Consider the following 25889-nt stretch of genomic DNA (forward strand, 5'->3'; position numbering starts at 1 on the left):
CTACCCTCAGTCTGGTACCCAGGAGGCACTCAGTAAAGCCTGGTCGGTAGTGTTTGCTTGTCCCACCATGTAAATACTCCCACCGTGGCCAATTTCAGGTACTGACTTAATGACTCTAAGCACGGGATTGGGAACAGGTGAGCACCAGTGACCGTCCTTGCTGGTACGGGCCAGCCCTGGGACACCGTTGATGGGAGCCACGGGGGGCATCAGGAGGGGCAAGCAGGGGTCGCGGCGAAGATTCGGCGCCTGTTGGACTTGAAAGAGGAATGGGGATTGTTGGGTGCGCCAGTGGTTCGGGCAGGTGGCAGGGCGTGGGCTAAGGCCTAGGGGTGCGAGCAAGCCTTGAATGAGTGGAGGTGGGGAAGGCGGTTCTTTGTCCCCAAAGTCCAGGCCAGATTTGCCCCTTATTAAGAGGCAGGAGGACGGGTAGGAACACCCCTTGCAAAGATGCCACCTTCTGCTCCTGGCCCAGCCCTTTCCCACCCGCGGCCCTGAAGGGGCAGGGGCAGCCATGGGACAGATGAAGTGAAGGGGCGGAACAGGCTGGTGACCTGCCTGAGGTCAGGACTCCAGGTTCGGGCTCCGGACCCCAAGCCCAGCTCTTCCACTCTGCCCAAAGGGACCTAGGTCAGGAGGTAACAAACACTTAGCCAACACGTGTGAGTGGGTGCCTGTTGCTTCTCCCTGTGTAGCATCCTCCTGGGGATGACTGGCTCCAGCGGCAGGAGTGGCTGCGTGACCCAGGCCTAGCCACCAACCAGTGAAAGTCAAGTGACCCAAGCTGGTCCACGTGCTCTTTCTACTGGGATTGCTGAGCTGTTGGGTGGACCAAGCCTGGAGCTTCCGGAGGCACCAGGAGAGCAGAGCTTTCCCAACACCTGAGAAAGCAGCGTTGGGAAATGGACACCTGCAATATCTCTTGAGCTCTGGATCCAGCTATGCCTGAAACAACTGTCCCCTGGACTTTGAGGCAGATGAGCTTGGGTCCTGGAGCCCTTCTCCAGTCTCTCCCTAGATGGTTCTCCAGGGTTTGCATCCAGCATGTTCTGAACCTGACACGGCCCTCTGCCAGGATTTGAAGGGCCCAGGAACGCCAGCTTCCTGACCATTCCCCACCGAGTCACTGGGAGTCTCAGCCTGGGATGCCATCTGGCTGTCCTGGGTGACCTGCTTTGGGAAGGCGGGAGAGGGTGCAAATCAGACCTGGCCCAAGGAGGCCGGGAGGGGCTGTGACTTGCCAGAGTCACCCGGGTTCCGTGCGTCACTCCACGAGGTGGGCTCCTTTTGACCCCCTCCCTCCTGGTGGAGGGAAAGCTCCATCCCCACTTCTGCCCCGGATGCTGTTTGCCTGGCCTGGCTGCTGGCGCCGAGTGCTTCACGGCCTGTCCCAGCTGTGCTCGCCCCAGAGGCACTGTCGGAGCCAAGAAGAGGCCTTCCAGTGGAAGACGGAAGAGTGAGTGCCTGCGTGTCCCACCCTGGGAGCCTGTCCATTAATCCAGAGTAAAGGAGCAACCCCCAGGACAGTGCCTGGCCGGCCCGGGCAGCTACTTAAGACTGCTGTGTGAGTGGACAGTTGTGGCCGGTGCAGTGAGCGGGCTGGACCTCCTGGCCGCCCATCCTAACGTCGGCTTTCTGGGTGTCTTTTCCGCCCTAGAACCATGATTCATGCTCAGGTCGGAGGCAGGTCCTGGGCAAGGAAACCCAAGGCCACAGCAGGCGTTAGTTGCCTGAGCCTTCATGTTTAATTTATTCTCATTTGAGAGAGGGAAAGGGGGAGAGAGAAGCATCGATTGGTTGCGTTTCACAGTCACTTCGACTGAGGATTGAACTCACAACCCAGGCACGTGTGCTGACCAGAAATTGAACTAATGATGACATTTTGGTTACAGGATGACGCTTCAACCAACTGCACCCACTGGCTGGGGCATGACTTCATGTTTTTTTTTCTCTAGTTTTCCTTCTTTTCTTAAAAAATATTTTATTTATTTTTAGAGAGGGGGGAGGGGGGGAGAAAGAGAGGGAGAGAAATATCCATGTGTGGTTGCCTCTCTCGCACCCTCTACTGGGGACCTGGCCTAAAACCCAGGCATGTGCCCTGACAGGGAATTGAACTGGCAACCCTTTGGTTCACAGGCCACGCTCAATCCACTGAGCTATACCAGCCAGGGCAACTTCATTTCTTAATTGAAGAAATATAATTACAGAGACAAACACATTACTTGCAATCAGTGAAGCCATGTGAACACGTTTAAATGAAAAGGCATCAACCGCCCCCACCTTGTGGCAGGGCCCCGGCTACCTCCCCTACAATCCTGTTGTCAGGTTTCGGGTATACATATACATGGAATTCCAGAAATGAAATCGTTGAGTCAGATGGTAAAAAGGGAAAAAAGGGGGTAAAGGAGCAAGAAGTTTAAGTTCTCAACGAGGGAAATGGGAGAGGAAAGCGAGGGAGTCAAGTCTTTGCTCACATGTCAGCTTCTCGTGGGACCTGCTACCCTGGGTTCCTGAGTCACTGGGACTGCATCCCACTTACCAAGGCTTCATTTTGTCCACGACACTCACAGCACTCTTTTGTTTATTGTACACTCTCTACCCCACTAGCACGGGGATTTTGTGTCTGAGTCTGGAACAGTGCCTGGCACATAGCAGGTACTCAAAAATATTGAATGAATGAATTGATCCATCGATCAACAATAAAGTAGTGACTTAAAAAAGCAGTGGGCACATCATAATCACATTAGCCACGGTTAAAGATAAGGAGAGAATCCTAGAAGCAGCAAGAGATAAGGGGACAGTCACCTACAAAGGAGTTCCCATCAGACTGTCAGCTGATTTCTCAAGAGAGACCTTGTAGGTAAGAAGGGGTTGGAAAGAAGTATTTGAAGTCATGAAAGGCAAGGACTTGCATCCAAGATTGCTCTATCAAGCAAAGCTTTCATTTAGAATGGAAGGGCAGATAAAGTGCTTTTCAGATAAGGTCAAGTTATAGGAGTTCATCATCACCAAGCCCTTATTATATGAAATATTAAAGGGACTTATCTAAGAAAAAGATAAAAAATATGAACAGTAAAAGGACAGCAAACTCATAATTATTAACAACCACACCTAAAACAGAAACCAAAGCAAACTAAGCAAACAATTAGAACAGGAACAGACCACAGAAATGGAGGTCACATGGAGGGTTAGCAACAGGGGAGTGGGAGGAGGAGAGAGAGGGAAAAGGTACAGAGAATAAGTAGCATAGATGGTAGGTAGACAACAGACAGAGGGAGGGTAAGAATAATACAGGAAATGTAGAAGCCAAAGAACTTATATGACCCATGGACATGAACTAGAGAGGGGGAATGTGGGTGGGAGGGGGGTACAGGGTGGAGGGGAATAAAGGGGGAAAATGGGACAACTGTAATAGCATAATCAATAAAATATATTAAGGAAAAAAAAAGCAGAGGGCTGAGAGGAGGTAGGGAGCTGAGCCTAGGAAGGAGCCGTCTGCCTGTCCCTGGACCTGGAAAGGTTCCAGTCCAGGACGCGAAGACAAAGACAGGGGTCTCCTTGGACATCTGCAAATGGAGCAGGAGACCCTCCCCCACTGCTCATCCTATGGGCCAGCTAAGGTCTTTCCCCATCCCTAGCGGCAACAAATTTGAAGGTCTGCTTTTAAAGACTGATGGTCCTAGGAAGCTTGCATTCTGCTATGTAGGAGGTCCCCCAGCACCGGGCCAGCTCCCCACCCCAAAAGCAAACCTAGTCCCTGGAATGTGGTGTCAACGAGGGGGCTTGGAGTTACGATGGCCCGAGTTGGAGAGCCAACAGATCCACTTACTAGCGTCCAAACTTGCAAAAATTATTTTTTAAAGATTTTATTTATTTTTATATAGAGGGGAAGGGAGGGAGAAAGAGAGGGAGAGAAACATCAACGAGTGGTTGCCTCCCACGTACTCCTCACTGGGGACCTGGCCTGCAACCCAGGCATGTGCCCTGACTGGGAATTGAACCAGTGACCCTTCACTTCACAGGCCCGCGCTTGATCCACTGTCACACCGGCCAGGGCATATTATTTTACCTACTGGTGCCTTAGTTTCCTCACACATGAAATGAGAATACTGATGGAATGTACATTTTATGTCTGTCTCACTACTGGGAGATCAGTGCCCGAAACCATCCAGCACAGTCCGAGTGAGTGCCCAGAAACTGTTAGTGCTTTATTATTGTTTTGTGGACAAATCACATACCACCCCAGTAAGCTCTCACCGAGCTCACCCCTAAATGTGGAGCTACAGTCTGGAGACCAAGGTGAACCGGAAGGAAAGAGAGACGCTGGGCTGCGGCTGCTACCTGCCGGGGCTCCCTGGAACTTGGTGAAGTGTGTGCTGAAGGGGCCCCTCCCCCGCTCCTCTGCCAGGAGCTGTGTCCGGCGGCTCAGGCAGGCGGCCCTATCCAGTCCTCACAGCAACCTCTGTGAAGGCAGTATGGCGACGAGGGCCCAAGGCGAACCGGCAGGCTCTAGTGTGATCTCAACGAGGGCTCACTTCTCCCGGGGTGGGTGGGCATGCTCTGGGTGCTGGGCAGTGCAGGTGTGAGATCACTGAGGGGGCAGGGGTCACACGTATGCATACACATGCATACATACATACACACACACAGGGTACACACAGACCCACGCACATTTGGGAAGCCCCTGGCAGCGTGGGTCAAAGACCCAGAGGAAAGATGACAATCAGGAGAAGTCAGAGGACAGAGGTCACTGTCAGCCCAGGAGCACAGGCAGCCGGGAGCGGGGGGATGAGGGCTCAGGAGCGACGGACTGAACAAGATCTGTTGAGGACTCAAGAAAGGCAGCCAGCAGGGCCCATGATGGCAGCACATGATGCTCAAGGGGAAAGCAGGAAGCAATTTCAGTGCTCCCCGTTAGGGAAACGAGAACAGGTTCAGGACCTTGGTGTCGGGGCTCTGGCGGTGAGGAGGAGCTTTGTGGGTGCTGACAAGGATGTGCTGGGGGGTGCTGGGGTTGCGGGGGGGAGCTAACTGCTGAGGGAGCTAACTGCTGGGGGAACAGCTCAAGCTGTGTGGATGGCATATTTGTGTACAAATGGCATCACAGGCCCATGTTTTCTGGGGGCGCATAATATGGATATAAATCTAAAAAGGTGTGAAGGAGAAAGGTGCCTGGGGTTTAAGTCTTGTCTGCAATGTTCTAAGGCACAGGTGGCAAACACAAGGCCAGCAGCCAAATCCCGAATCCAAATCCCAAATCCAAATCCCAAATCCGGCCCTCCTTGTTTTATCCAAGCTCTCGCTTAACTGTTAAGGAGTAGTTACATTTACAGTCCTAAAATTACATTCTGGCCCTTTGAAGGCAACCCCGAGGCTGATGTGGCCCATGATAAAATGAGTTTGACACCCCTTTGCTAAGTGTTTAACTGAGGCGAGCAACAAGGAGTAGGGGAAGAGCGGAGGAGGAGCAGGGAACAGGCAGCAGAGCCCAGGGTGAGGGGCTGCAGCCACAGCCTGGAGTAGCTGGCCCGTGGGGGTGTGCAGGGTTCTCCCCGCATGGACTCAGGGCCCCTCCCTGCCCTCACTTTTATTTGATAGTCTGCCTTTAAAGTAATTTTTCTTATAAATGTGAATTTCTCCATACTCCAGGCATGCACATTTTCATTTTCTGAGGTTCCTAGTATTTAACCCAGGGCCCCTTCCTCTCATTTGGGCCACCTGCCTAGACCCTGAAGGCACCTGAGCTCACAGCTGCGGGCCTACCCCTGTGGTCCCTGGGGCACTTGGTGCAGAGCTGGGTGGGAGGGCGCGGTAGACTGACAGATGGCCAGGTGGAGGGATGGGTGGGTGGAGGGAGGGCGGGCAGGCACAGGCCGTGTCTGCGCAGCAGGCTGGCTGTGGGGATGGTCACCGGTAGTCACAGTGAAGCCCCATCGCTCCACGGAGAGTTGTACCCTCATCCCTATGTCCTACCTCCCCAGCATGAGCCCAGGGTGTCTCTCATTTGGGGGACACAGGAGAGGCAGTGAGTTGCTGAACCCTGCTTTGTGCTTACATTTGGTATTCACCTGGCCTTCCTGTGAGAGATACTCTGTGAGAAAATGAAGCTTCCGGGATGTGAACATCAAGATTCCTGTCCTGGCTGGTGTGGCTCAATGGGTTGTGCATCACCTACGAACCGAAAGGTCGCTGGTTCGATCCCAGCCAGGGTACATGCCTGGGTTGCGGGCCAGGCCCCTGGATGGAGACATGCAAGAGGCAACGGATCGCTGTTTCTCTTGCACATTGATGTTTGTCTCCCTCTTTTTCCCCCCTCCCCCCTCTCTTAAAAATAAATAAAATATTAAAAAAAAAGATTCCTAAACCTACCTCCCTTCTATCATAGGACACGTTCCCAAATAATCAGCATTTGTAATGTACTCTGTGTAGAAAACATATATCCATTATTCTACTTGATCTAAAAAAGAAATCACCCTAAACACTATCTTTTTACATTTCAGTAAAAATGAAAAAAAGGAAGGAAAAAAATAATGCTATGACTTGACCAGGTCCTCTTGGAGCTCGCTCTCAAGGCTCCAGACCCCGTGTTCCTGTCCTCAGTGTTGAGGTCAGGCCCAGTGTGACCGTTGACCACGCCCCCAGCAGAGAGGACGAAGCACAGGGCCTCGGGTGGGGTCAGGTCAGGCCCTGCAGGTCACACACGCCCAGATGAGCTGGTTTTGGGGGGAAAGCAGCTGCAGTGGCTATGACAGGGAACCCAGAGGGGAGTCAGGGGGCCATGTCCCTAATTCTGACCTAAACAGTATGTTGCCAGATCTTTAAAAATATATATAAAACCAACTCCATGCCACAGGCCTGAGACCTCTGCCCCCAGGCCCCAGCCTGGGCTTGGTCTAACACAGCTGCACGGGCTTCTCTGAGGAGCACCAGGTGCGGGCCCAGCTGCAGAGGAGGAAGGGCAGGGGCAGGTGGGTGAGGCTGCTCCCCCACAGCTCCTCCCTCGTCCTTTGATTTTATTGGGAATATCCATTCCTAGCTGTTGTATGGCTGAAGACAAGGAATCCCCTGGGGACCAGACTCTGTAGGAAACACACAAAACTAAATGCATCTTACTTCATTCTAACTGAAAAATAGCTCTGTCTGGTGTGGCTCAGTGGACTGAGTACCAGACTTCGAACCAAAGGGTTGCCGGTTCAATTCCTGGTCAGGGCACATGTCCGGGTTGTGGGCTGGGTCCCCAGTTGGGGGTGCACGAGAGGCAACCACACATTGATGTTTCTCTCCCTTTAAAAATAAATAAATAAAATCTTAAAAAGAAATAAATAAATAAACACATGACGGGATTTTTTTTTTTAATGGGTCAAGCAGTTTAGAACAAGACAAATCCCAAACCTACAGGGATGCCTGCCTTCTTGCCAGCAGGAGAGGGCGTGCTCAGCAAGCGGGGGGCCTGCCGTGGGGCCTGCCAGGCTAAGAAGGAGCTGGCAGGCTCCTCTCTAGTGGCTCAGTCCCAGCCTCAGGGGTCAGATGTTCTACCTGGATGGAAGTCTCTGCTGAGGCTCTTGGTGGCAGGGCACACAGCCTCCATTCTGTGACATGTCCCCACAAGGCCCTGCTGCTCAGGGGTCCCTGGGCTTTCTGGGGAGCCGGGGAGAGTCTGCGGTGGTGCTGGGATCTGGTGTGCATGGACAGGTAAGCCCCATGGCCCAGACAGCGCTCCTGACCCCCACGGCCAACACCTGGCAACTCAGGCTGGTGGCGTGGACAAGTAGCGCTCTTCCCAAACGGCAGCCACACCGCAGAAGCCCACAGAGAAAGGCTTGCTCGGGCCTCTCAAAACCACCCCACCTGGGCTCCAGAGAGGGCAGGGAGTGCGCTGGGAGCAGAGATGTGCCTGCAGCAATGGCCGGGGCCCTGGCACAAGAGGAACAGCACAGGTGGGGATCAAAGTCTCCTTGCAGCTGCTCCCCTAGAAGTCCAGGGTTGCCAGGCCAGTCTGGGCAAAGGAGCAGACGGGCAAGTGGCCCTCTTCCTGGAGCTCCAGGCTGCGGGCAGGGCTCTCTGCGCCCTGCCACTAACAGGCTGCACCGTGAGGGCAGGCGGGAGGCCCCACCCCAGAGAGCTTGCTTCGTGCTCAGCAGCCAGCAGTGTGGATGGGACATCTCGATGGCCACACGTGCCTCATAAATGGACCCACTTGTTCCAGTTGATGTCATGGGGGAACATGCAGCCCAGCCGGAGGGTGCAGTCCAGTGTGGGCTCGTAGAACGCCTCACTTGGGCTGGAGGGCATCTCTGCCTCGTCCACCACGGGTTTGGAGAAGAGCGAGATAGTCGCGGGCTTTTTCAGCAAGCGCTTCTTAATGCAGCCGAGGAATTCCAGGCCCTAGAGACACCAGACATACAGGGTGACACATGCATTTATGGCCCATGTCTGCTGCTTCCCAGAACAGGGGACACCTGAACTTGGCCTTGAGTGACAAGTAGAGATTTACTGTGGGTTCAGACAAAAACCCAGGATGAGAGAAGTGTGACCACCATTCCCACAGGCCAAAACTGCTTCTAGATGGGATTCTGTTTGGCCTACACATGCTTTGAAGTTCAGGAAATTTCAGTTTCCAGCTTCTGTCGAAGAGTGGGAGCCCCTGGGGACAGGGGTGGCAGTCAGGCCCAGGTGGGACGCAGCTGCCCTCAGAGGCTGAGGGCACGTCTCCAAGCTCTCCCTGCCACCCGCTCGTCACTCGTTTACCAGCCTGCCCGCGGGCCTGTGAGCTCATGACCTTCGCTCTAGACAAAGTGTCAGGGAAGAGACCCTGGGAACCCTGGTGTTTAGGCTCGAGCAGCAGTGCGGGGCTGGCGAAGCCCGCTGTGGGTGCCAGCCCAGGGCAGGAACCCAGGGTGGGATTGGGGACTGCAGGAGGCTGAGGAAAGAGTGCTGAGAAGCAGAGCTGGCCGCGAGCAGTGCCAAAGAGCAAAGAGCCCAGAAGCAAGACATGAAGCAGGCCTGGGACTCGTGGCCGGCAGGGCTGCCTCGGGGGCAGTGTGGCAGACCTGTCTGCACAGGGCTGAGAACGGGGGTGAAGCACACGGTAAGGGGAAGCACCTGCAGCAGAAGGCCCTTCTGAGGAGCCCGGCTCTCTGTCAGGAGGCTGCTGGCCAACCTCTGAGTCTGCTGCCCCTTGTGGGAGGTGCCTGTATGTAGTGGCCGTTCCCCCGGGGCCTCATCCAGCGCACCCACCACCCCAGGGCCCAGGCAGAGGGAGCCCAGCGCCCCGCCACACCTGGAGCAGCTCGAGCACGACGACGGGCTGCAGGACGCCCTGGTAGTGCTGCAGCAGGCAGCTCTCCGGCACGCCGGGCCTGGCCATGACGTGGTACAGCACGGCCTCCATCATGCCCTTGCACACTGGCGTGTTCAGGTGGCCGTCCACGATGCGCCATGGGCGGCTGATGAAGCAGATGCTCTCGCAGTCCCTGCAGGGTGGGCGGAGGGATGTCAGGCTCCGCGGGAGCGGGGGACAGCTCGCTCACACGCAGCCCCCACTCCACAGTCGGACACTGAGGCTCAAGGAAGTCTGGGGTCAGGCCCAGGTCACAGGGCTGGAGACGACCGGCCTACCTTCTGCTCTGCACCCCCTCCACGAGGACAGAGGAGCCCACCCCTGGGGCCCTGGGCACCGGCTGAGGAAAGAGGCAATGTGGAAGCCTGCTCAGACTCGGCTGTAACCCAGACACGTGCACCTCAGAACGAAGGTTTCTGCTGAACACCAACCAGGGACAGGACTGCCACATGGGGCCCAGGGGTGGGACACTTGACTTGGACCTCTGACTGGGCCCTAGGGGGACTGAATCTGAGCTCCTGGGAGCCGGGAGCACATGGGTCCCACCAAGCTGAGGGCAATGTGCACGCGTGTGGGAGGCGCCCCTTGTCGGAAAGGCTTCCGTGAAACCCGTGGGAGGCGAGCCCACTGGGGACGAACCCAGACGATGCCACGCCCGGCACTCCCGGCCCCCGTCCACTACACGCAACGAGTTCTCGCCGTCCCCACAGCGAGCGGTACGACCGAGCCGAGCCACACACTTCCACATCCCCCAGGCCACTGTGCGGGCAAACTGCCCGACCTGTCTCTCTGGGGAAGGTCTCCATGTGATCATTACTACTGGGTCTCCTGCCTGGGAACCCCGAGGGAGAGCTTCCCCAGCACACCGCCCCGGCCCAGGTCTCCTGAACCTCAGCTGCACACTCACCGCTCCCGCACTGCCTGGGGGAGGCTGCTGGCCACAGAGCCCTCCGCCACACCTGACGGAAGAGGAAAGGGCATGAGAGACTTTAAAGGGTGGGAGCTCACCTCTTCCTCTCATTCGTTTGACAAGCATCCCTGGGCTGTGGGGTGAAGCTGTGACCAGAGGGGCAGCAATCCCATTCCTCGCACAGCCCCCGCCTGGGAGAGGCAGCTGCGGAGGTCGAAGCCAGCACACCCAGAACAGGACCAGGACGGGCCTCGGCGTGCACCTGTGGGAGCTCGCTCCCAGGGCCCCGAGAACCCCCATGCTGGCAGAGGGGACTGAGCACCTCACCTTCCTTCAAGAGCCCCAGCCTCAGAGCTGTGTGAACCCCTTAGGCAAGAAGAGCCACGTAAACAAAGCACCTCGAGGAACCACCGCAGAGGCCAGTGTGGAGATGAGGACTCACACACAGGACAGGGGAACCGCGGGTTTCTCTTGGTGCTGAGCCTGGAGAGCAGTGACCCTCCCCACCTCTGCCACTGCTCCCTCCCACTGGCTACCTCAGAAAACACGCTTCCAGAACCACCCCTGGTGCCTCTGCACTGCTCTTCACAGGCCTGCTTGGGGGAGCAGAAGCCCCCTACCCTCTAGGGAAGCACCGAATGTAAACAGGCAGGTCCTTCCCCTCCAGGCTGAGGCTATGCAAAGGTGAAGTAGAGGCCCCGTTCGCTAACCGAGCAGGTTGGCTGTTGCACAGCACAATCGGGCCCAGACAGAGAATGGTCGGGGGAAAGTACCTCTGGTGTCTTCCGAGCCCTCTGGAAGCTGGGGCTGACAGCTCTGCTGCTCTTTGCCTGGGGAGCCGGGCACCTTGACACCATCATGGTCCTCCTGTCTGGCTTCCCATGCTCCTGGGAGGGGCTCCCCTGAACCCGTGTCTCCAGCTGAGGGAGGGGCAAATGCTGGGGTTTCCGCCCCCTGCTCTGCTCTTGGGCTGGCACTCAAGCGCACGTCCTGGAGCGCGGGCCTCTTTGCCGGGGGCTTCTGGGTGCTCTCAGAACTGGCCTCTCCGCCCTGACAGGCCAGGTCGGCGCTGGCCCAGCTGGCGCGCCTCTTGCTGGCCTGGGAGCCCTGAGGAGGAGGTGCCTGCCTCTCGGCAGGGCTGTCCTCGCTGGAGGTCCCCTCCAAGGGTCTGGCCTGGGGGTCTTCTCTCTGTGCGTCAGTGTCCTCCTCTTTGCCTTTCAGCTGCACCGAGTGCAGGAGCCAGGGCTGGGCAGAGGCCATGGCCACCAGGCGAACGGAGTTGGCGCCCACTTCCAGCACCTGGTGTCGCTCCAAGAGGTCCTAGGAAAGGCAGGAGATACCCTGGGTCTGTGTGGGACCCCAGGACAGTCAGGTTTGCTTCCCCTGCCTGGCGGGATTCAGCACCCTATGCCAGCACCCAGGCCCATCAGGGCAGACAACTCTCGGATGAGGCTGGGTGTCCAGCCACAGGCCCGCACCAGGCCGGCCGTGTGGCCCTGGGGCGGCCCCGCCCTCTCCAGGCTCAGTGTGCCCAACTGTCCAGGAACCGCAGCTGCACACTCAAAGCTGACGCGGCTTTCCAAGCTTCCTTCTGCCTGCCGGCGTCTCCCCATGGGACTGAACGCCTCAGCGCTAGCAAGTTCTTCCGCAAAAGCCACTGCGGTAACTCCTCTCACATTCGCGCCAGGCCTGTCCCCACAGCCGTCCCTACCCAGCAGTGGCGGCTGGGTGCCACTGAGTGGCACATGGAGTTGCCGTCACCTTTCTTTTAATTTTTCCGTTAAAAACCCACGAGGCGGAGCTCAAGGACTTCACCTGGGGCCCGGCCTCACACCCAGGCCCTGTGGGAGTTGGCCATGGCGCTCAGCCTGTGGGCCTCTGGCCCCAGCACCAGGAGCTCGGGGAGCTGCCCGGTCCGTCACCTCTGACAGTCGGCGGGCCTGCTGCCTGCCTGTATGCCACCCTGTGACCGGGGGACGGCCCCCGCCCACCAACTCCGCAGGCCCCGGGTGCACCAGGACTTTTGTGAATGCCCGAACCGCAAGTGGACAGTAGTTAGCATCGCCTCTTCCTTCCTGAGCTCGTGAGAACTGGTTTGATGCTGAGTTCCTAACAACACCGACCTCTCTGACAAGTGAGAAGCACCCGACTGCCGCCAGCTATGGGCGACCCTCAGGACGGCAGCCGAGCCCCGGGGCGCTCATTTACAGGCCCATCTGTTGTTGCATTCTCTGGGCTCAAGGGTCAGTGAGGCAAAAGGGTCCGGGCAGGTACAGCGGAGAGTACAAGGGCTCCGGCCAACTGGGCTGAAGGAGCAGAGTCCAGTCTGGCCAGATCTTTTAACACCCAGGAGAAGCTGGGTTTTAGACAAAGCTCCTATTTTCATACGTTGACAACTGATTCAACTTCTAAAAACATTATATTCTATGTCCCAAACCAGCTGCATTCGCAGTGTGCACCTGGCCTGTGAGCTGCAACCGATGCCTTGGCTTTCCCAGGCGACCCGAGAGCACGGCTCACCTGGACGTAGTCTGCGAAGGCCCTGGTGCGCTCGCCATCTGCCCTCTCGAGGGCAGAGAACCGTCGGCTCAGCTCCACCTTGTCTACCCCGAAGCAACCTGCGGCCGCAATGGCCCCCTGGACCTCTAAAGCAGCGGACACGTCTGCAGGTTTGTACCCAGACAGCTCCACCTGGTGGACAAACTCTTCCAAGCTGCAGCTGTGCTCTCGGTTGTTTACCAGCCTGGTGAACAAGTCGGGAAGGCAGGAGGTTCCCACTGTCAGCTCTTCCGGAGGAGTGGCTGCGGAGACAGGGGCATCAGAACTGGCCCCGATGGAGCCCCCTCCGCAGGCCGGTGCACCCATGATGCTGCGGTGGAACGCTCCAGCGCCGACCCACCGCTCCCCGAATCTTCGGGGTACAACGAGGTTGGGCCTGCAGCAGTTAGGTTCCTGAGACACGCCCCTGGGTCCTTGACTGCAGCCAGCGGGTGCATTCCCCTGGGGCCGCTACAGTTCTCTTGCTCAGGACTCAAAGTGAAGAGCTCAGAACAGGGGCGGGGCCGGAACACTGTGGCCCCTAAGTCCTGGAGGGGAGGCCCCCGACTCAGCTGATACTGGGCCCCTCCCTTACTAATGCTCCGTGCTTACCGCCCCTCAGGACCCGTGAGCCACCCTGGGACCCTCCCTAAATCCCCGCTTCTGGGTGAGGGAGCCAGGGCTGCTTCCTGCTGCTTCCCATGCAGGTGTCCCTGCCGAGACCACGGCCCTAGGCTGCCACTGCTTTGCCTGCCTCAAGCTCCAGACAACGCCCAGAAAATCTAGTCGTGATTATGAAAACCAAAAGTAAACACCATCCACCTCGACCTGTAAGAATCAAGGCAGCCAGAGGCAGAAAAGGGCCGGGAAGGAGGAAGAGAGACACCGGGAAGGGAAGGACCCTGATATTCTCGTTTTGTGCAGAGAGAAGAGAGACTGCCTGAAGTCGGGGTGCAGGAAATAGAGGTGTGAGTCAGTTATTTAAAGTTTCAAAGGTAATCAACTGAAGCGCTAAAAAATGTATAAAAGTTAGGAGTAAAGGATGTGAGAGATAATTAATGTAAGCAGAAAACTAATTTTTTCACAGTAAGAACTCAAAATACTTAAAAACTTCACAAAAGTGCGTAATTTAGAGTTACGAAGGGGACCACGAGAAGAGCTGCAGACGGAAGCAGTGAACACGCTCTGCCGCAGGAGAACAGGCCAGGGCCGGGGGGCTGGTGCCGCTGCCGCGTGCCCTTCGGGGCCTGGGAACACGGGCGCGGCGGCCCACAAGGGGAAGTTCTAACGCGAGTGTGGGCACAGCCTCGACTCTCCACTGACTGGGCCCGGGGAGAGGCCTGGGACCAGGCTCCTCCGGCTGGCTGCCGGGCTGGGCCTCAGCACTTGGCCCTGGGAGCTGGGAGGTGGGCACCAGGGTCTGGGTCACAGGCTGGGCCGGGGCCAGTGCTCACCGGTAGGCCCGAGCCCGGTGGGCAAGGGGCTGCCACGCAGCCAGAACCGCACGTGGCAGGAGTTCACCACGATGCTGTCGTTGGGGTTGAGGTTCCGGGTGCTCACGATGCCCGGGGCGCAGTAGCCCCTCATCAGCAGGTAGTTGGTGTGGGAGGCCTGGGGGGCTTTCACCTCGATGCTTTGGCGCTTGCCCCCTGGGTCTTCGTCTAAATCTTCCTCTTCCTCTTCATCCTCTTCCAAGGCTCCGTCCTTCCCCATGCTGGGAGAAGAAAACTGGCCTAGATGACCGAGCTTGGGCCCAGCCCATCTGCTGCCCGGCCATCCCTCCTGCGCACATTGTAGCCCCGAGTCTGTGGCCGGGCCTGGCGATGGCCCCGGCACCCCGGCCTCTGGCTGTGAGGGTCGGCATGGACTGCCACTCCAGATGCCCCTCACCCACCTTTCCACACACCTGACCCCTGTTCACATACTGTCTTTCCAAGGGCCCACTGGGGGCCCACTGGGAGGGGGGTCTTTCCTTTTGCCTGAAAACCCTCCCTAGTCTCTGTCCACAAAACACCCACTTCCCATTAAATCCCAGTCCAGTTACTACATCATCAAGGACCTTTTGCCAACCCTTCCTTCTCTGTTCGACCCTCCTCACTACAAGGCTCTGTGCGTTTCTCTTTGGCATGGCATAGCCAAGCCACGCCTCTGGCTCCCCTGGTGGCCGAGGCTCCGGCAGGTGGTCCTGCCCGGGACGTGTCCCTGTAGGTCCCACTTCTCAGGTGTGGGAAGCCCTGCCGGGAGCCCTGGGGGGCAGCACGCGGCTCTGCTGTCTTCTCTGGCAAGTGCCCACACAGTGCCGACGCAGCACAGAGAGGCCAGCACGTGCCTGCTCATAATTGCAGACCAGATGCCCCAGCAAACGCAGCTGTGGACACCGCAGGGAAGAGGAAATGAAGGTGCGGAAAGCCCCCATGCTCAGGGTGGCGTGCGCAGTGCTGGCGTGAGCAGCCGCCGAGGGCTCCGCCCTTACCTCTTAATGACCTCGTTCTCCACCATCGAACTGTCCACCACCACGATCTGCTCAGGGATTCTGACGTCCACGGAGATGAGGCCCAAAGAGAAGAGGGTCAGGGCAGCCGTGCAGTGTCCTCCAGGGCCATCCAAAGAAAATGCCACCAGGTCACTTGAGCAGTCGTTACTGTCCTGGTCTTTGAAGGAAAAATTATCCGGCTGGTCCAACTTGCCAGCGGCCCGGATTCTGTCGAAGAACTGGAATGATTCTGCGCAGGTGGTGCTGGGAAACCGCCACGTGAAGATCCTATGGGACAGAAAGAGGGGCGGGGCCTCCCTGAGGGCAGGACTCGGAAGCCTTCCCTCGAGGCATCAGCACACCCACCGGCTTCTCTCCTCCCTCTCCGCTGACGGCACTGTATTCCGACCTGGCTGCGGCCCCCTTCCCCACTCACCGAGGCACTCACTAGAAACAGGTGCCAAATGGGGGAGACAGGTATACGTTTCGTCATAACAATCTTTCACACAAGGCAAGCCCTGAGCCCACACAGCGACGAGAGGGCACCCTTGTGCTCAACCTCACTGTCTCCAAAAGGTGACTGCCCTTGCCTTGGTCCAGAGTGCAACTTTCCAAGACTCTGTACCAGCAGAGACAGAGGGAGACCCACAGGCCTTTCTGATCTGCATAGCACTGCTCTCGGCTCAGAGGGGGATGCTGCAGTCCATTAAGGGACTCAAGGTCACATGGCCTTGTTGGACCTGAACGTGTGTCTTTTGGTTCCCAGGTCACGGCTCTTTTTACTACGTCAGGCTGCTCCCCGGAAAGGAAAAGGGACCGAGGGTCACCGGGATGGGTGTTTGGGAAAGGAGCAAGTGTCTGGGGTCACAGGCAGAGAGAGGGATGAAGGAAACAAAACCACCTTCAGGCTGCTGTTCTGTATCTGAAGGGGTCTCTGCATGGGGCTGAGGATTGGTCAGGAGACCGGCAGGGAGAGGGGGAAGGCAGCCTAGGACAGAGCTTCCACGAACTTCTGGGACAGTTTTAATGGACTTCCTTTGCGTGGTTAAGGAGGCTGGGGGCGCAGGATGCCAGATGTGCAGCGAACAGCAGCCAGGTCTGCCCGGTGTGAAGCCATACTGTGAGCTGTGAGCTGTGAGCTGTGAGCTGTGAGCAGGGAGCAGGGAGCTGGGAGCTGGGAGCGGTGCTCCCAGCGGGAGTCGTCCCATCAGGCAATTCTCAACACCCCACCCCACCACTGGGGGTGCTGCTGTGCTGCAGACTGAGCCTCAGCAATAGCTGATGGCCTCACAATGAAGCCAGTGCGCCCGCACGAAGGGTGGCTTAGTGCGGCTCTGAGTGTAAGGATTAAGGACTGAGCCTATGCCACCGGGCAGGTGCACTTTAACTGGACCAAGTATCGCATTAGAAACTCATCTCACCCGATTCCACAGGAGAAAGGGAAATAAACGACCCGCGGGAAGGGTCAATGCCCCAACACAGAACACTGCAAGTGTCGGCCTTCTGCCCGCACAGGGACAGAGTGGTGTGGGCAGGGACACTTGTTCCCAGAGGCTGCATCTCCTGCACGAGGCTGCACAGCCCCAGCTGCCGTGTTCTCCGATGAGCACGGTGTCCTGCTACTTGCACTCACGTGTGCTGCCGTGGCCGGGTCTCTGACACCAGGCGCCCCGCCCCTCCTAGGGCCAGGCCAAGGCTTCCCAAGTGTGTGCCCACCTGTAGTAGCTCTGGGACAGCTGGTAGGACATGGGCACAAATGGCAAAGCCCGGTTCTTCTTTGGGCCCAGCGTGTGGTTGACACGGCGCCGGTTGACCAAGCTCCTTTTCTGGCACTCCACAAAGGCCTTCACGAGGATCTCATCCTTGTACTCCTGGTACAGGCGGAATGTCTGCAACACAGCGCGTTGGGGTGAGCGGCAAGCCGGGGACAGCCAGGATGTGGGGGTGTGCAGGAGCTGGAGCTGACCCTTGGGGGTGTGCAGGGGAGCCTAGTGGCAGCCATTAGCCCTAACTGCCAGCCCGGCTGTCACGTCACACCTCAGAGACCGAAGAGGACGGGTGACTGAAGAGGACAGGGGAAAAGGAAGGCTCTGCACCCCACATCTGTTGCTTTGGACACAATGACACCAGAAGTGATCACAAATCGCCTGTGCTACCACTCTTCTTCTCCTCACCCAACACATCGTATGTCTGGTGGGAGCTGCCCCAGACATGTTCCCAAATGCACCCGGTTCACGCTGTCTACACCACCACCAACTGGTTCACCACCATTTCCCGCTGCAGCCTCTAGCCAATGGCTCTCCCTGCTTCCACACATGCCACCCCCTCCACCCTGACCATTCCCCATGGCAGTCACCCTCCGATGCCAGTATCAGACAGTGTTCCTTCCCCACCTCACACTGCAGTGACGCTCCCCGGCAGGGAGAATGCCCACCCTCACCAGGATGGATAAGGATGCCCGTGAGTGGGACCTGCCCATCCAGTTTGCCTCCTACAAGTCCGCCTCCCATCAAAGCCCTAGGACTGTGGAGCTCAGTGGGCCTTGCGCCTGCACTCTGAGGATGGAGTGAGTGAGGGCCAGCATCTTAGGGAAACTCAGGGCCCTTGAGTCCCACAGCTGAGAAGAGAAAGGGCAAAACCTCACGTGGCACTGGCCCCTGAGGGGACCGCAGTCCCAGGGCGTGGCTGCGAAGCGGGGGCTGGGCCTCTGACACCCACCTGGAAGGACTGGCAGGACTTCATCTGGCTGTCCGAGAGGGCCAGTGTGCTCTGGATCAGGTTCTGGAGCACCAGAAAGTGGATGTCGTCCATGCTGAAAGAGGGGGGCGGGGTGACACAAGGCCGCTCGCACCCCGCACGCTGGGCAGACCCGGCTCTCGTTAACGACGAGTTTTCAATCCCACAGAAATGACCTGAGTACCCAAACTATAAACCAAGACAGAATACACGGTGGTTTCTAAACCCCACCAACTGGCCCCTTTTTACAGGGAAAGCCTGGGGGTAGAGGGTGACATAACCTGGAAATGTTTCCACGACAATTAGCAAACGTGGTTGAGTGCTTATATTTTGTTTTCATCCAATTTAAACAAGGTTTCTCCAAAGAGAATGGGCTTCTCACTGAAATATAGAGCTAAAATCAAACTGAATATTGGTTCTCCAAGATGGGGGAAAAGCTGAGCTTTCTACCCACTTTTGCTCAGAAAGCTCACGGGCCGAGAGCTCAGACCCTTCCCCAGCCCATCCCGAGGCCAGGCCAATGATGTGGGAGGTCAGGGGTCAGCGAACCTCTCCTGTAAAGGGCCAGAGGAGCAAGTTAGTCTTCGCAGGTTATCTAGCCTCGTTGCAACCACTCCACTCTGATGTGCCGATGAAAGCAGCACAGACAAGACACAGAACGGGCCCGGCTGTGTTCCAATAGAACTTCACCGGCAGAAACAGGCGGCCGGCTGCATCTGCCCCAGACGACCCCTGTCCTAGGTTGTAGTCACCCCAATCAAGCAGCTGAGGAAACGGAACTTGGTGTGTCAGTACTTGCCTATTAAGTTCGTCCTCCTTCCCGATTTGGTATTTTTTGTCTCCAATAGCCAGGACTCGGTATCTGCGTAAGAAACGAGAAAAAAGCATGTCCGTGCAGCACAGCACACCTCCACGGACTGAGGCTGCAGCACGCTCACGACGGCCATTTACTGGCTGAACCATCTTTCAAAAATGTTATATTTGGCAAAATTCAAACATGTACATATACTGGGTTGGCTAAAAAGTTCATTTGTTTTTTTTCCGTAAGATGGCCCTAGTAGTGCTTAGTTGTCTTTAACTTCATTTGAAACAATTTTGTTAGATTGTATTGTGACAGCTGTCATATCAGTGGGCATTTAAAACAACATCAAAATTAGTGAGTTTTTGTGCAGCCATTTTAACATTGAAGATGGAAGAAAATATACAACATTTTTGGCATATTAGGCTCTATTACTTCAAGAAAGGTAAAAATGCAACTGAAACCAAGAGAAGATTTGTGCAGTGTATGGAGAAGGTGCTGTGACTTCTGGAACATGTCAAAAGTGGTTTGTGCAGTTCGTGCTGGAGAGTTCTCGCTGTGCGATGCTCCACGGTCAGAAAGACCAGTTGAAGTTGACAGCGATCAAATCGAGATGTTAATTGAGAACAATCAGTGTTATACCACGTGGGAGATAGCCGGCATACTTCAATATCCAAATTAATAAGGTTATTAGTGAAAATGAAAAACGCGTCTTTTATTTTATGGAAAAAAACTACATGGACTTTTTGGCCAACCCAATAAACTAAAATGAGAATATACTGTCTTCTGTTCATCATATAAGAATGTTCAAAAATGAGGGTTGAGCCCTGGCCAGTGTGGTTCATTTGGTTTGAGTGTTGTCCCCTAACCAAAAAGTTGAGGGTTTGGTTCCCAGTCAGGGCACACGCCTAGGTTGCAGGTTCAATCCTTGGTCTAGGCACGTACAATCCCCTGCTCAGGTGCATGCAGGAAGCAACCGGCTGATGCTTCTCTTGCATCAATGTTTCTCTCTAGCCCTTCCCCTCTCTCTAAAAGCAATGAAAAAATGTCCTTCGGTAAGAATTAAAAAAAAAGTCAAGGACTGAGAAAACCTGAGAAAACAGGGAACATTCATTTACTGACAATTATGAAATGAGATGGGAAAATGGTAATAGGCAGGCAGCTACTATTAATTGCAGGCTTATTATGATTAAAAATGAGCACAAGAAAGACTGGAAGAAATACCCAAAAGAGGAATGCCTATATTAGGTGTTGGAATTACAAATTATTGCTCCTTTTTTAAAAAAGCTTCATGTAAAGTTGATTTATTATGTTCATACCAAGCAGATAAACACAAGAATCACAGAACTGACTTTCCAAAAACTATTGCCATTTGTAGGCCATTTCATTGGTTTCTGCAAAACTGAAGTCAAAAATTGTCTTTGCCATAGTAAATGTTTCCTAAAATATAGTAGCAAGAAAAAGCATCTTTACAGAAAAACAAGTCAATTATTTTTAGTCAAACAAGAAAATATTTGGAACCATTTTTGTTTTTGCCTTGCCTGCCAGAATGCTGAAGAATAAATTTAGAATTAAACTGTTACAACGGAAACTTTTTCTTTCCTCTAAATGGTTCACTCCTTTAAGTTCTTTAACTATCTTCTTTTAAAACTAAAAGTTGCCCCAGAACTTCACTGAAAATCCGTGGCGATACAAATTACATGCAGGTGAACAGGGCATGTGAAATATAAACTGTGCCATTGGGTAATCTGGGGAACATTTTACTGCCATTAATAAAACCAAAACTCCCCAAATAGCTAAAGGGAGTCAACCCTGAAAACGACTATGAATCACTCCTTAGGCCTGGCACATGGTGGGTGCTATACAAATTATTTGTTGAACAAATGGAAGGATGAGGTCTCTAACAGAAACACGGAGGGCTAACTGCAAAGGTATTATAAATTCACACGCAGAAACTATCTGATAAACGCTGTCTCCTTAGAGAGGGTAATTCAGAAGTCCAGTAGCCAGAGAGACTGTCTTGAGGATGGTGGAGAGAAGGGATTCACACTGGGATTAAGCAGAGGCAACGGCCTGGTTCACAGAACATGAGATTTTAAAATCTCTACAGGGTCCTGTGCTCAAACCGAAGTGTGTCTTTCTCCAGAGGCTGAGAGGTTGAGTTGGAAACTGCAGGGGCTCTGAAGTCAGAGCAGCCTAGGCTCCAATCTTGGCCCTGTTGCTCACAAGCACTGTGACCCTGGGCAAGTTAGCTACATCTCAGAGTTGCCTCCTGTGGAAAATGAGCAATCTCAGCAAAAGTGCACCAGCCACCCAAGAGGGGCGGAGTTAAGCCAGTGGCAGGGCCTGCAGGGGAGGGCGAGTGAGAGTGCCTGGGGGCTCTGGAAGGCAGGGCCTCCCCATTCCAAGTCCCTGGGAGAGGCCAGGCGGCCCAGCGGCGGGAGGGACAGCAAGGGCAGCTGCACGGCTGAGTGGGACTATTGGCCTGTGGCAGTCCCCGCCGGTGACATCTTCTTGTGCCCCACAAGGATCCCACAGAACCCTCCTGGAAGGACCTTACCTGGCAAAGAGCTCCTGGATTGTGTCTGGGATTTCAAGGTTAGGATTCTTTAGGGATGAACTAAACTTCTCTTTAAGCTTCTCCACAAATTCTTTAAACTCGCTGGCACAAACCTTTCAGTATGAGAGAACATGTTAAGCCCTTTCTCTCCCTGAAGGGAGGTTTCAACAAGATACGTCAAGGAAAATCTCGTGACAAACTCTCATGGCAGCCACCTCCCAGAAGCACAGTGCCGCTCCTCGGCCCTCCGGCCTCCCCAGCCCGCCGAGTCCACCCAGGAAGCAGACGGATGCTCGGGGATTTGGCACACCTGGTACCAACAAACAGCCGAGCCCTCACAACCACTCCACCGCCTCTCTCTTCCAGCCCCAGGAAGACCCAAACTGTCCTGCCCAGGCCCCTGAACGCCCACTGTGCCCCAGCCCTGCCAGCAGGCCTGCACTCTCGTCACTTCCCCACTCCCAGGTTCTTCCCTGGCTCACGCTGTGTGAGCCCACCTTCTTCCTCTCCTCCAACCTGCCCCCTGCCGCTCAACCTCGGACCCCAAATCCATCGCCTCCTGCACACCTGCACCGAGACCACCCCATTCCAGACCAGAACACCATGTGGCCTCCTCACTGCCCTGCCACCTCCAGTCTCCCCTCCGCAGTGTGGCCAGCACATGGACGACGCGTCCAACACGGGGTGCGCTCACTCCTTCCCTGCTGCATCTGGCCACGGCCCTCCCAACACTATGCGCACAGGCCACCTCGCTCCCCCTTCCTTCATGGCCTTTGCCTCAGCTGGCTCATCTTTAGAGTCTGGGTTTAGTGGCTGCACTGAAACCCTCTGTAGTGGGCGCTGTCGGTTGCCCACTTTCTCTATCCCCATCTTGCTCAGGAGTGGAGCCCACTCTGACGTGGTTTGGGGAGCATGTGCGCTCAGCCCATCTGGATGAGTCAGGATGGGGCTAAACTAATGACGACAATCCCAGGGGCTTCTGGGAAAGGCTGCTCCCTCCCTGACATGAGGGCCCAGTGAGCCCAGGGCAGCCCCTTTCCCCATGTCTTCTGTCGTCGGGTCCGTTGTGTGGACCTGTGTCCCAATAGTCAATCATCAACCAGGAGATGACTGGCATGAGGGACAGCCGGCTGCTAGGGACCAGAGAGCAGTGACAGAACAAACCTGGGTCCTGACGGCGTCTCTGCTTTACTGCTCATGCCCACGACTGCCTACCTGCAGCCTGCTGCGCATTAGGGAAAACAAAGCCTCAAGCCCCTGTGAGGTTGCCTTTCTGCCACTTGCGTGGCATGCAACCCTGGTACTCCTGCAGGCCCGTGCTTTCCTCTCTCAGGGTGACTGCACCGGTCCGCACAGCCCATTTACCCCTCTGTGCGTCCTGCTGCCCTGTGGCTCCCCGAGGGGAGGGCTGGGTCTCCATTTGGTTAGCCTCGCCTGGCCTGAGGCCCGACACGCACAGACATCTGGGTCTGCAAAGATGCTTCCTTTCCCGCCAGCCACTGTTCCAGCCCCACTGGACAGGCCACTCGGGAAGAATCCCATCTCCTGTCTGCAAGCTTTCCAGGCAGCCTAGCTGCTTATAACTTCGTGTTGCCCGCCCTCCTTGAAGAGCTGTCTTGTTTCCTTAACAAGTAGGCCCCAGGCCCAGCAGCCCCGAGAAGGTGCACGTCGAATGCTGATCACCTTTACACACTAACGCTGGAGCCAGAGCAGATGAAGTTCGAAGCCAAAGAACTGCCAAGTCATTTTCTCAAACGAGCATGAAAAAGCCCCATGTTCTTAAGGCTGGCAGAGGCACTGTGAGACCCGGAGGTCTGCACTGGGTCCTAGACACCACTGCCCTCAGAGCAGGCTGAGCCCAGTCAGCGCGCCAGGCCTACCTTTGGGTCTTCGTAGTCACACTTCCGACTCATGAAATCGCTGACGAGGGCCTTGTCTTGGTACACCTCGGCCAGGCACACCCTGCGGAGGTCAGAGAGGCCGGGAGTCGGAACTACGCCCGCACTCAGAACTACCAGAAGGCTCTGGTCTAACCATAAAGCGGGATTTACTCACCTGACTGTTGTGTGACTATGGCTTTTAAAAGTGAAGGATGTGGGTTGAGCCAAACTGATTCAGCCAGGCCCGTTACTGCTCACACCATCCACCCTGGCTTCGCCGACCTCCCGTCCCACACGTGCAGGCGGAGACCAGTAACCCCCAACTGCCTTCACGGGATTTGGCCAAGACCAAATGAAACAACTTGTATGAAAGTGTATCGTGAACTTAAAAACTTGTAGAGGTGTGGGCACTTATTATTGTTAAGAGCTCTAACTGTCCCCACAGCACTATCTGTCCACTCCTCCAGGATGTAGAGAGCCTGACTTGCCCAAAAGGACCTGGAGGGAGAGCCAATCAGAGTTCTCTGGCTTCCTATGGGCCAAGCACTTCAACCTTCACAAAGAGCTCACAGGATAGAGACTGTCATTCCACTGTATAGCTCGGTGAGGCGAAGGGGTCCCTGGGGTCACACACATGCCAACGGCCAGGGCCGGTGGGGCAGGCGTGGTTATTTTTGGTGTCATTATCCTGTTTGAGGGCGAGGAAGTGGCCTCTGAATGGACGGGCACCCCATCCTCGGCCTCGCCGCCCTGAGCTGCAGGGCAGGAGGAGGCCCGGCCGCCACCCCTGCAGGCCCTCGTGTTCCACCTCCCTGGGCTGCTGGGGGGCAAGTTGCAGGTCTCACTGCACTGCCAACTGACTGTTACTATCTACTTTGACAAAAGAAGAGGCTGGACCAGGTCATCAGAACCCCGAGACAGAAAGGTTTAACATCTACGCACAGGAGACAGTGGTGTCACATGGGAAAGCCCCTTGGTATGTGTAACCCTGTGGTTCACAACCAGGGCGGTTCAGCCCCACAGGGAACATCCAGAGACATTTTGGTGTCACATGGCAGAGGGGCTACTGGCATCTAGTGGGCGGAGGCAGGGATGCTGCTCAGCACCCTACAGTACTCGAACCCATGCCTGCGGAGGAGCTGGAGGAGGAGTCTGACGAGGATGGCAACAGCGTCCCCCTCCCCGGGCCCCGTGAGAAGATTAGGGGGAAGGGGCAGCCACATTGGCAAAAGACAAATCACAAGGGACATGCCTTGTGACGCAGCCAGCCAACGTCTCCACACGACCAGGCCCTGGCGGGGAAACTCTCAGGAACCCCAGCTGTGCTCAGGACATGGCTGAGTGCCCCTGGTCCAATGGCCCATGTCTGCCTTGTTCTCAGGCCATTAACACTGAGACGGAAGCGCTGCTCTGGAAGGCTAAAAACAGCAGCGAGGGTCGGCACATGCCTCTGCCTTCACCACGTGCTAACTGCGTGACATTCAGTAAGTCACCTGGCCTGTTTGGCCTCCAGTTCTCCATGTGTAACAAAGGGTAGCAGCACCTGCTTCACAAGGTTTTCCTAACACCTAGATAATACTTGGTGTGAGAAAGTGCCAAAATCAGGCCCAGCCCTCAATATATCAAGGACAAGCTCACCAGTGGACACTGGCACTTGGACTGAGCACTGGCCGACTCGGTATGTTCTACCAGGATTTTACACTGGACCCTTAAGCAAATGGGATGAGAGGAGAGGAAAGAATGATCTAGAAACACTGGAATAGACTCATCTTGGATATGAAAGTTCAAATAAGGCTTACTTATAGTTCAGATAGCCTTGTGGGTTTTTGACTATGAAGCGAGCTCTTCGTCCAACCGAATGAGATGTTTTATCCAAAGACTCTTCAAAGGTAGCGTGCAAAATGTCCCTCACGACCTGCCAGTGGACAAACGGGCCATTCACCTGGATGGAACACAGAGTCGGGACAGGGAGTCAGCATCCTTGGAGTCCATGCCTGGGCCGCGGACCCAGGGGAGCGGGAAAATCCGTTCTGTGGAGCCTCCCTCCTCAGGGGACGCTCCACACTGCCCCCTCCTGTTTGCTCAGTCACATCCACTCGGCACCAACGATGTGCCTGGCACAGGGAGAGGTGCTGGGCAGAGCGGAATAAAGTCAGTCCTCAGAGTCTGGCGGAAAAAGTGTCTTCTGACAAATACAAGAGGTGCTCAGAGGGTGCTGGCTAGTACTGACTAGAAGGACAACATGTTAGGGGAGGTTAAGAATATATACGATGTGTTCAGTTAGAGGCCTTTACAGGCTTAATTATGGATTATGTGTGATCAAAAACATTCTGTATGTTCCATTGGCAGAAAAAGAATGTGCTAATTCCCCGGGCTGGTGTGGCTCAGTGGCCTGAGTGCCGGCCTGTGAACCAAAGTGTTGCTGGTTGGATTCCAAGTCAGGGCACATATCTGGGTCGCAGGCCAGGTCCCCAGTAGGGGGCGCACAAGAGGCAACCATACACTGATGTTTCTTTCCTTCTCTTTCTCACTCCCTCCCCCTCTCTCTAAAAAATAAATAAATAAAATTGTTAAAAAAGAGCAGGTCTATTAAAAAAGAAAGAGAGAATGTACTAAGTCAGTAGACTCAGGGGAACACTTCAGTCACACACAG

The 25889-nt window shown here is 55.6% G+C and overlaps 1 protein-coding gene across 2 annotated transcripts in view; it reads right to left on the bottom strand.

The window, feature by feature from the left end:
- Positions 1–7331: 7331 nt before the first annotated feature.
- GTF3C1 (general transcription factor IIIC subunit 1) overlaps positions 7332–25889 on the bottom strand; it is a 76114-nt gene continuing 57556 nt past the window's right edge. Inside the window, exons 25-37 of one of the 2 annotated variants that reach the window (XM_028506182.2) lie at positions 25036–25178; positions 23237–23318; positions 21357–21469; positions 18797–18859; positions 17980–18073; positions 16978–17150; positions 15262–15549; positions 14243–14502; positions 12771–13051; positions 11024–11570; positions 10248–10299; positions 9281–9473; positions 7332–8385 (exon numbers count right to left, since the gene is read on the bottom strand). In XM_028506182.2, coding sequence (XP_028361983.1) covers positions 8182–8385; positions 9281–9473; positions 10248–10299; positions 11024–11570; positions 12771–13051; positions 14243–14502; positions 15262–15549; positions 16978–17150; positions 17980–18073; positions 18797–18859; positions 21357–21469; positions 23237–23318; positions 25036–25178 — 2493 coding nt within the window. In that variant the 3' untranslated portion in view covers positions 7332–8181. The remainder of the gene's footprint in view (positions 8386–9280; positions 9474–10247; positions 10300–11023; positions 11571–12770; positions 13052–14242; positions 14503–15261; positions 15550–16977; positions 17151–17979; positions 18074–18796; positions 18860–21356; positions 21470–23236; positions 23319–25035; positions 25179–25889) is intronic. The other variant, XM_028506204.2, reaches the window with a different exon arrangement.

Source organism: Phyllostomus discolor, chromosome 3 (genome assembly GCF_004126475.2).
Source record: "Phyllostomus discolor isolate MPI-MPIP mPhyDis1 chromosome 3, mPhyDis1.pri.v3, whole genome shotgun sequence".
Classification (NCBI taxonomy): Eukaryota; Metazoa; Chordata; class Mammalia; order Chiroptera; family Phyllostomidae; genus Phyllostomus; species Phyllostomus discolor.